This window comes from Excalfactoria chinensis, chromosome 3, assembly GCF_039878825.1.
Source record: "Excalfactoria chinensis isolate bCotChi1 chromosome 3, bCotChi1.hap2, whole genome shotgun sequence".
NCBI lineage: Eukaryota > Metazoa > Chordata > Aves > Galliformes > Phasianidae > Excalfactoria > Excalfactoria chinensis.
The window spans coordinates 5262614-5273745 of record NC_092827.1 but is presented as its reverse complement, the minus strand read 5'-3'; the positions used below and the strand labels follow the sequence as shown (position 1 = coordinate 5273745).

The 11132-nt window shown below is 49.8% G+C and overlaps 1 protein-coding gene across 1 annotated transcript; it reads left to right on the top strand.

Moving 5' to 3' along the window:
- The first annotated feature begins 796 nt into the window (after nt 1-796).
- Nucleotides 797-10427, top strand: LOC140249416 (nuclear GTPase SLIP-GC-like). Its single transcript, XM_072330956.1, has 18 exons — nt 797-830; nt 1794-1895; nt 2011-2116; nt 2569-2791; nt 3177-3386; nt 3727-3954; nt 4070-4245; nt 4585-4603; nt 4848-4934; nt 5486-5591; nt 5693-5826; nt 5996-6160; nt 7264-7421; nt 7989-8121; nt 8647-8755; nt 9435-9571; nt 10130-10220; nt 10366-10427. The coding sequence occupies exons 1-18, from the start codon at nt 797-799 to the stop codon at nt 10425-10427; spliced, it is 2280 nt and encodes a 759-aa protein (XP_072187057.1).
- The last annotated feature ends 705 nt before the right edge of the window (nt 10428-11132 follow it).

Genomic DNA, 11132 nt, shown 5'->3' with positions numbered 1-11132 from the left:
CATCTGCATTTGCACAGTGCAGAACTTGCTCCAGCGTGCGAGAGTGTTGTCACTGCTGTGAGTGGGAACAGCCATTGAAACCATGGCACAAAGAGAAACTGGCTCAGCCCCAAAGGGGCAGCGCATGGCACGGGCAGGGCTTCTTGTGTAAGCCCTTTCTTGTTCTTGAGAGACGTTCTTGAGTTGCAAAATTCAATTTCTTGGTTGCTTGTGGATGACTTCAGAGAAAAGCCTTTGGCCACCTCTCTCCTGTCTGAATACAACTGGAGGTTGGAAGTCTTTGCAGAGCACAGGTAAGAGAAGCTTCCCATAGCAGGAGGGACCGTTTCCATCCATGGGTGCTCTCAGAGCGTGAATCTGAGCACACTGAGGTGTTCTCAGCTGCAACAACCATGGAGGTAAACGCTTGGGGTGCAGCTGGGGCAGTGGGCTGGTGCTGGTGCCCAAGAGAGTGGGAGATGATCCTTGTGATAGACGGCCCTTCAAGGACAGCTGGCATAGGCACTGCAGTTTAAGTATCAGCCCTGCTTCTCTGGTGTGTGGGTTGATGATTAACCCAAAGCATCATAAAAACTAGTCCATGGAGTTTCTTTTTCGATACCCAGAGCAACCTCTGGACGAGTGAATCGATCAGTGGCATGGCTGTGTTCAGGTGTGAGCAGGACACCTGGGGCTGTGTTGGGCACGAGGGTATGACACCAGTGTCACAGGCTGCATGATTCATAGTTATCTCTTTGTTTTCTCCTCCAGGGCTCAGAGCTGATTGTTACCATCGCATCCCGGTGGTGGAAAGACAATGGAGGGGTCCCATGTAGAGGCAGATTCCAACGGTGAGTGCACATCCATTCCCACCAGCTCAGAACAAACTTTCTTCTTTCGCTTCCTTGCAGGTTGCTACAGTGAAAGCTTTTTGTTTAGATAACTATCAGGAATCACAAAGCTTCTTTTTAACCCGCATTTCCTGGCAGAAAAACATTGGCTTTTCAGTGTCTCTCAACCTCAGCCAGGGACAAAGTGGAGGTTCAGACTGGATATTAGGAAACATTTCTTCTCGTAAGGAGCAGTGATGCAGTGGCACAGCTGCCCAGGGAGGTGGTGGGGTCACCATCCATGGAGCTTTTCCAGATCCATGGGGATGTGGCACTGAGGGATGTGAGCATGGCGGGGTGGGTTGAGGTTGGACTTGGAGATCTTGGAGGTCTTTTCCAACCTGAATGGTTCTGTGGTTCTATCAGCACAGGGGAGTAGGGAAAGGCTCTGTCCAAAGGCGTGTGCCTTCACCCAAACAAACACTCATTTCATGGAGTTAGCTTTGGGGCACTGTTTCCTGCAAAACCTGAAGCTGTGCACCAGGAAAAGAAAGGTAGAAAATGAAAAGGAGGAGTCAGTGAAAACTGTGCACATGGCAATGAGTAACCTGGCAGCAGGCTTTGGGGCTTTGGTCTATGGAAGATGTCCCTGTGGCAGGAGTTGAGGCTGGGTTGGCACTAAGGTCCCTTCTGACCCAAACCACTCTGGGGTTCTGCGGTTCTATGTATCCCATTCTCTTGTAGACTTGTGACCTAATGCTGGTGTATCTATCACACCAGCTCTGCTCTTCTCCTTCTGTTCTTTCTGTTGATGTCCAACACAAACCCCATCCGGCAGCCATCTGCCTGGCTAAGGGGATCTGGGGGCCGATGTGAAGTTTGCTGTTGTGTCCCTACTTGGGTTGTTTTTGTGGTATTGGAAACATAGATTCACATCTCTGATTCACATCTCTGATTCACATCTCTGATTCACATCTCTTTCAGATCCCCTCAGGGTACATGGGGATAGTGCAGATGTGACTCCTCGGAAACAACCACGCTTGCAGCTGTCTTTCCAGGAAGCAGAACAGAAGATTCTCAAGGATTGTGAGTGCAGGGAGCCATGTGCATGGCACCAGAGCTGGCCCAAGGTTCAGAGAGGGGCTTTAGCCCTGTTCCTTCACCCTGGAATGACCACATAACCACCTCTCCCTTCTACCAGATGAGAACATTGAGAGCAAGGCCAGAAAAATTCTGGGCACCTCCTGTCAGAAGATGACCCATCTCTTTCTGCTGAAGGACATGCCTGAGCACTTGGCCTATCTCCGGTGAGTCTGTGGCCAAAGAGGTTTCACCAAACTTGCTTTCCTTTGGTGATGCCCGGTTCCCAAGCTCAGCTCAGCTCTGAGGCTTTGGCAGACATCAGTTACTAGGGAGAAAACTGAAAGTGGGAATCGATGCTGGGATCCCTCTGGAGGGTGCACTCCCAAAAGCAAAGCAGGTTGTGCCCTGATGGCTTTGTGCCATGGGGAGGCTGAAAGGTCCTTGCTGGTATCCCCTGGAGGGTTGGGGATGGATCACTGGAGATCCTGGAGCTGCTCCTATTTTGGCATGGACTCTCCAGGGTTTGTGGTGGGGAAAAGAAGGAAGTTGGAGAGCATGGGTTGTGCCTCAGTAATAAGCCCTTTCATTGGGGATATTGCATTTTTCAAGGTGAAAACTGCCTCGATATTTGCATCTGCTGCAGTGGTCAGAATTTCTTTTACACCCCTTCCCCCAGGGACCGCATCACCACTCTCAACTCCAGGCCTGCCTTGGAACCCCTCTACATTGGGCTCTTTGGGAACAGTGGCGCAGGGAAGAGCACTCTGCTCAACACCATCCTGGGCAAACGCTTCTTCCTCCCAGTGTCAGGGACCCGCACGTGCACCTCCTGCCAGGTCCATGTCAGTGTCTGCAGGAGCAAGCATTATGAAGCCAAGATTTTTCTCCTCTCAGATGAGGTAAGGCTGTATTCCAGGCCCTGGCATGGAAGGGTGCCCAGCACCACAGCCAGGGGTTGGAGACATCCTCCAAGGAGGAGCCCCCGCAGCTCTCTGCTCCCTGTGCCAGGGCTCTGGTACCCACCTAGCACTGCATTGCTGCTGATGGGGCTCCAGACTGTGCCCAGTGCCCTTGGACTGGCCTGGGCACTGCAGAGCAGAGCCCAGTTCCATTCCCTTGCACCTCCTATGGAGATGTCTGGCCGTGGGCCTTTGGCCATGCTTGCAGATAAGAGGGAGCCTTGCAGCACCAGCACTGCTGCGCCCCATTTCTCCCCACAACTGAAGCCACTCCTACCCCAACAAAATGGAACCATGCTGCTGCATAATGTGCTCCTCACTGCAGGAGTGGAAGGAGGAGCTGAGGAACCTGGTCACGCTCCTGGAGAACAGGCATGAGAACAGTGAGGCTGATGGTGATTTGGAACATGCCATTAAAGTGCTGAAGGCTATCTACGGGGAAGGAGCAGATGAAAAGTCTTATGAAGACCTAGTGAGAACCAAGCCTGTGATCACCATTCCTCCCTCAAGAGTTATCACTCTGAGAAAGACAGAGGTGAGCACAGCGCACAGCACTTCCCATATCTTTGTTTCCCTTGTCATGCTGTTTTGGTGGTTTATCTCTATAGAGAATCTGAGACTCATTAGGTTGGAAGAGTACTTTAAGTTCACCAAGTCCAACCATCACCCCGACAAACACCAAGCCATGTCCCTTAGTTCCACATCCACACATCTCTTAGATACCTCCAGGGGTGGGGACCCCAGCACTGTCCCTTCCAGTGACTCCTCACCATCTCCATGAAGAAATTCTCCATAAGATCCAACCTAAACCTCCCCTGGCACAACTGGAGACCATTAATGAGGTGCAAACATTGAGTTTCTCATGGTATCCCCAGGCAGAAGACCTTTCCAATGAGCTGGATCCATACATCCGCAACCAGGATGGCCTCGAGGGAACTGGGGTGGACAACTCCCAGTGCAGTGAGAAGATGCGGCTCTGGCCCCTCATCAAGCAGGTGCAAGTGACTCTCCCCCCATCCGAGCTGGTGCCTGAAGGTGTCGTCTTTGTAGACATCCCAGGGACAGGTGATGCCAATAAGAAGAGGGACGAGATGTGGAAAGAGGTGAGTGGCATTGGGGGCAATGCAGTGCGATGGGAAGCACTGGAGTTCTAACATAAGGGAGGTGCCCTCAGTGCTCATGAATCCTGCCTGATTTTTCTCCTCTTGTTCCCCCAAGAGCATCCTGCAGTGCACATCCATTTGGATCGTCGCTGATGTTGAGCGCGTTTTTGGGGCTAGAGCACATGAAGACATTGTGAAAGAGGCAATTAAAGCTTGCCAGGTTGGCAAATGCAGCGATATCACCTTCGTGATCACCAAGATGGATAAGATTGATGTGGATGAGTATTTGAGGTAAGGAATGGCTGGTTCTGGGTTGCAGAAGGACAGGCTGCCTCATTCCCAATGCCTGCTGCCTGTCCAGCTGCATTCCTTGCCAATAGATCTCCTTTTAGAATCATCACACATTCAAAAGCCCTGGTGCCCAGATCTGTGTCTGGGGTTTACTGTAGGACCCCATCACTATACATCCCCTGTGCTTTTACTGTGGTCTTTCTGACCACCCTCCTCCTTTGGCACTGCGGTAGTGCTATGGGTTGGCACCTTGCTGCTAGCTGAAGCCAGCATGTGCTATAGGGTTCAACTTCACTGTATCTGCTAAAAACCTTTTTTTTTCTTCTTTTCATTTCCCAGGAGCCACCCAGGGGCTTCAGTGAGTATCTGCTGGTTGCTTTCAGAGATTGAAACCCACATCCCTTTTCTAACTGAGTATTTCCATAGAGCAAAAGTGCACAGCCTCTTTGGAGGATGGGTGCTGTCTCCCATGGATGTAATGGGGGGAGCACTGGTCCCTTGCTGGGAGGCTCTGCACTGGGGCTGCACCAGGCTTGCTAACAGCTTTGCCTTGGTGCAGGGGGGATGTTCTCCTTGTAAAACTTACTACCATTTGCATTTAGAGGGATATAAGCAAGCGTGACACCATTCTGGGGACCAAACAAGAACTGAAAACAAGAAAGACCAGAGCACTAAGGGAGAGGATGAAGGTAGAGTCATTCTGTACAGTTTGCTGGCTATGAAATACCATTTGGTCTTTATTTTGGCAACAAAAGCATCAGTTACAGTGCTGATGTTTATGCACGTGTCTTTACCCAATAAATACATTAGCCCTCCTTACAAAGATGTTTGCCTGGGACAGGATTGGGTGCACCCTAAGTTTGCAGGTGACACCAAAATGGGAGGAAGGGTCAACCTGCCTGAGAGTGAGAAGGCCCTGCAGGGTGATGTGGACAGGTTGGGTCATTGGGCTGAGGCCAATGGGATGAAGCTTAACAAGACCAAGTGCTGGGTCCTGCACTTTGGTCACAACAACCCCAGGCAATGCTACTCAGAAAGAGCAGTGATGCATTGGCACAGCCGGCCCAGGGAGGTGGTGGGGTCAACATCCCTGAAGGTGTTTGAGAACCATAGGGATGTGACAGTGAGGGATATGGACAATGGGTATGGTGGGGTGGGTTGAGATTGGAGAGGTCTTTACCAACCTGAATGATTCTATGATTCATGTTGCACATTGGTGTTGCATGCTTGCATGTTTCAGAGGAGTCTAACCAGTGATGCAGAGGTCCTGCAGAAGCAGGATCTGGTTTTCCCCGTCAGTGCCCGGGAGTATTGGGAACTCACAGTCCTCACTAGGGAGGATACAGGTACTGGGTGGGCTGGGGGTCTGCTGCAATCCTGCTGCCTGTGTACTGATATCTGATAGCAGCGAGAAATAAGCCTAAGTTGCAATTCTATTACCTTTCAGAAATCATCGGGCTGAGAGCCCATATCAGGAAGCTCTACTTGGACACGAAGCGAAGTCAGTTACAAGATTACATGAAAGAAATCCTTGTTGTCTTCTCTCTGGTGGATGTTTATCACTCCACGCAGCTCAGCCTGGTACGTCTGGTTGCAGCTGGAGGCAGCAGCACTAATGTTGGCAAAACAAGTGTTCCCCACTGCTCTCATGGTTGACATTCAAGCTACCTGAGAAGGGAAGGCAATGCTGGAGCCTGTTGACTTTATAATAAACAGCTGTGGCAAGGTTTATGCCATCTTGTTCTTGCAGAATCCATCTGTGAATAAAGATGAGCTCAAAGCATTCGTGTCAGAGAAGATCCAGGCTCTGAAGAATTCAACTGAGGTCACTTTTGGACAGATGGATGCACCTCTCATCAACGGGGTGAAGTCTGCCCGAAACAAGTACAAGAAAAACATTGAGAAGGTCTTCATGGTGAGTGGCACACGTCTACCACTTTCTCTGAGGCTGAATAGGATTATTACATTTCCTGTCCTGCAATTGCCATCACATCCAGTAACAGGCTGCCCAGAGAAAGTGCTGATGCTCCATCGCTGGGGGTTTTCAAAGGCAGGTTGGATGGGGCTTTGGGCACCCTGATCTGGTGGGAGTTGTCCCTGCCCATAGAAGGGGTTAGAACTGGATGGTCTTTAAGATGCCTTCCTGTTCGAACCATTCTATGATTCTTTGGTTCTATGAGTCTTTGGTTCTGAGGTTCAGGACAAAGGAAAATGGATTTAAGTTGAAGGAGGGAAGATTTAGTTTGGGTGTCACCACACTATGAGAGTGGTGAGGTGCTGGAACAGCTGCCCAGAGAGGCTGTGGATGCCCCGTCCATCCCTGGAGGTGTTCAAGGCCAGGTTGGATGGGGCCCTGAGCAGCCTGGTCTAGTATTTAATGTGGAGGTTGGTGGCCCTGCCTTTGGCAGGGGGGGGTTGAAGCTTCATGATCCTTGAGGCCTCTTCCAAACCGGGTCATTCTCTGTGTGTGATTCTGTGTGTGTGGTTCTTGGTTCTATTGTTCTGTGGTTCTGTAGTTCTATGATTCAGTGACTACTGTCAGCTGAGTTTCTCTTGCTCACTGATCACTGGCAAATGTTTTGAAGTCTGTGGGTAAGAGATAAGCTATGTTCTTGCTGCCATTCAGTGTTACTTTAGCTTAGCAATGAGAGTTTGAGTCCAGGGAAAGAAACATGAACATGTGAAGGAGATGCCATGCCTAATAGCCAGTTGCCTGCCCAAGTTGCTCCATGGCTACATGCCACAGGACTGACCAGGTCTTGGGTGTGCAATGGATGGGGATGGTGTGGAGCCAAGGGATGGCTGGGATGGCTTGTCTGTCCCGCTGGGACATGGAAGGTCCACCATCTGATCGTAGGTTTCTCCTACAGCTTGTGAAATGAATAGTTTCAGGAGGTAGTATTGGCCTTATTTGTTTTAGTTTAGGAAGCTATGCAGTTACACGAGAAGAGCTTGGCCATGGAGGCAGCACCGCTGCTGGGGGCTCTATTCATACCAGCTGGTTTTCTCCCTCTGCAGAAAGGCAAAACGTCCTCTGGCTTCCACAGGACCCTGAAAGCTGCATGTGTGAGGAAGGGAGTGTATGTGTCCCGTGTCTTCAGTCGCATAGACATCAATTACTGCCTAGCTGAGCCCATCTATGAAGAAATTGAGGCAATGTTTGCAAACATATTCAGGTGAGAGTGGTGGGTGAGCATGTGGTGATTCATGTTTGCTTGGAAACTCAAAGAGATTTCCTGGAAAGCCATCTGCAGACAACCTGGTTTGGGAAGCACAAGGGGTCTGTATTTCTTCCTCCCCAAGAAACCCTAGATAGCATTATGTTGTCTGTTCACTTGGCAACCTAAAGTTGCCCCACTGTAATTCACCTGCTTACACAAAATACTTGATGGACTTGTCATGGAATCATTACAACAGGGAAAGACCTCTACAATCATCAATTTCAACCATCAACCCAACCTCACCATGCCCACTAACTATGTCCATAAATCAAATCATAGAACCATTCAGGTTGGAGAAGACCTCTAAGACCACCATGACCAACCCCAACCCATTCCCACCCTGCCCACTAACCATGTCAGTGCCACAGCAACTTGCTCCTCTCTCCTCCTCTGTATACCTTATCTCAGTACTCCCCAGCAGCCCTGCCCCATGAACCCTGCTGTTTCTTGCCAAGCAGGAGGGACAGCAAGGTGGGGGAAGCCTGCTGGGATCTAACAATCATTATGGTCTTATGCACACAGAAAACAGGCACTCACAAGGGCCAGCCTGCAGGCCCCAATCAATGAGTTCAGCAAGGAGGTAAAAGACAAATTTATGGATTTTGGGAAGGTTACAAACTTGGACAGATCCAAGCTCAACTTTCTCGAGCAAGAGGTGAGTTTAAGATGGGGGAAGCTTAATGCAGTATCCTTGTGTAGCTGGCACAGACCTGGGAGTGAGCAGCAGCCCCTTGGCAGGGACTCAGGGGATGCCACATAGGGCAAAATCAGAGCTGCAGTGTGTAAGCAGCTTTGGATGGAGGTCTGGAGCACCCTCTAACAACCAGCATCGGGGGCAGCAGAATTGTTCTTCATGCTGATCCAGTGAGATTCATCATCAGAATGACAGACTGTGGTTTGGCAGATGCCCTGACTGGAGGTAGTGGAAAATAAATGGGAACCCCAGGTGAGCAGATCAGAATGGATCTGATGCCAAGCTGCAGAACTGATAACAAAGCCCCATGCTTCAGAGTGCTCCTGGGGAGAGGGACCATCTTGGGGTACAAGTTCAAGGTGTGATGCACGCTTTGGAGGCCATGCTATTGAAATAACAGCTTGAAGATGGGCTCACTGTTTACTCCTGCTGCTGGCCACTGAAGGTTTGGAGATGCTGATAAATGCTCTGCATTAATTCCTGCAGACCGACATCATCATGAGGGCTATAGAAAGAGAAATTCTGTTGAAAAAGAAGGCTATCTATGAATCCCTTGAGGTGACCATCCAAAGCATCCTGTCACCGTGTTACGAAGGTAGGACTGGGTCTCTGGCTAACTGACTCTGTGTTTGAGGCTCTGCATTCACTGTATGGCTATGGACATGTTTTCCCAGCTTGGATGGGACATCTCAATACAGAGCCTAAATTCTCTGAAGGAGGCTGTGTAAATCTGTGCCAATGTGTGGTGCACTCAGCAGGTCATCCTAGCAGGGAAGAAAACATTTGAGTGCCAAACTAAATTGCAGCCATTCCTTCTATTCTTGGTACCTTTGTCCCATCCCACAATGGCTTGAAGGGCTGTGGAAGGAGGTTTGCTGTTGGGTATAGGAATATCTTAGTGTATATATTAGGGCACATGTAGCTCTGGGAAGAGGGAGAATGAGAGGTAGAAGTCTACCAACAGAGGGTTCATGGGCTTTAACACATGCATTACATCTGAATACAACCCCAGCCCCTCTTTAAAGGCCTTCTATATATTATGAGACATTTCTTCTCCAGAAGAGCAGTGATGCAGTGGCACAGCTGCCCATGGAGGTGGCAGGCTCACCATCCATGGAGCTGTTCCAGAACCGTGGGGATGTGGCACTGAGGGATGTGGGCAGTGGGCATTGGGGGGTGGGTTGGGGTTGGACTTGGGGATCTTGGAGGTCTTTTCCAACCTGAATGATCTGATGATTTCTGTGATTTTGATGTTTCCCACCATTGCATAACAGAGGTTGCTAATATACGTGGGAAGGATTCCTGTGCACGGATCAAAGCCACGCTGGTGCAGAACATTGAGCTGGAGGTGCAGAGGGCAATGTTTGAAAAAGCAAAGGAGCAGATGATGAGTCAGTTCCAGAATCTGACGGTGAGTCGTGCTGCAACAATTGCTGTTGGAAGTCCAGGCTGTGTGAGCAGAAATTGAGTTGGATGAGCAATGGTATGGGGGGCACGGTGGTGATGGGTCGATGGTTGGACTTGGTCATCGTAGAGGTCTTCTCCAACCTCAGTGTTTCTATGATGCCTTGATCCCCTCATTTCCTTTGTTCCCTTCATTTCATAGAATCACAGAATCTTTGAGGTTGGAAAAGACCTAAAAGATCATCCAGTCCAACCGTTCACCTATTACCAATAGCTCCCGCTAAACCATGTCCCTCAACACAACATCCAGTTGTTCCTTGAATACCCCCAGGGTCGGTGACTCCACCACCTCCCTGGGCAGTCCATCCCAGTGCCTGACCACCCTTTCTGAGAAGTAATGCTTCCTAATGTCCAGCCTGAATCTCCCCTGGTTTCTGCCTCTGAAGAGCTCACTTCCACCTTACCATGCTTCCCCAGCAAGCTTCTTGGCCACGGCAGCGCCATCACTCACATTCCCCCATTGGCCATCCCAGCAGAATGACTCTCTCATGTTCTCTGATTGCAGGAGAAGATCACCACCAAGCTCAGCAAGGACTTTCTCAGCATGTTGGACATTGCGTTCTGCCAGAACGACCAACTGATGGGTGTGCTGCCGGGTATGAACAGAGCTCTGATTGGGCCACAAGTGCTGGGATGGATGTGGGATGCTCATGCTGGCTCCTTGCATCTCTCTATTCACCCACGCTTCACGTGTCAGCATTCCATTAAGAAAACCACAAACATTGACTTTTTGCCTTTCAGATTTTAAGGAAGAATGCCGAGAAATCCAGAATTTGCTGAGAATGTTGAGGCAACTGGAATGACCAGAAAGGCCCAACCAGATGAAGTTCTCTCCCCACTTCTTTTTTAAGCTTTTATTTTTTTATTATCATTTTTTAAATTGCTTTTTAATCTGTTCGTTGGCCACTTTGCAAAGGGGGGGATTTAAAAGGAGTTATGGGTTCAGTGGGGTGGGCTCTTAAAGATCCAGGCAGGTGTGGCTCTCCTTTGGGCTCATGACACATCTCAGCCCTCCTTGGGCTTTCCCCCTGGCTGACCTTGGTGCTTGCTGGAGGTGCACACGGACACGTGTCAGGGAATAGGACAACCAATTAACACGTATGTGATTAATTGCATTTGTATGAAACATTCACTGTAGGTCGGGCATCGTTTTTTGTACTTATTTTTGTGAATGCCTTTTCCCAGTGCCTTTCAGTTCTCAGGTAGAAGCCGGCAGAGACAGACTGATGCGTATCTGAAGCAACGCTGCTGCCAAGCACAGGGAAACGGGCTGCGTGTTGCATGGAGAGAGACACCCGCTAAAGGGCAGCTCTGCAGGGAGCTCTTTGCCTGAGATCCAATAAAACATATAACACTATAAAAGATATTGCACGGTGCCAGAGTGTGCATTGGTCCCACTGCAGCGCTGGAGGGACCAACAGTGACATAGCACAGTGTGCAGCAGCGATATATGGCACGGCAGAGCCATAGCACAGAGTAGTGCCGTGGCACAGAGTGGTGCTGTACAA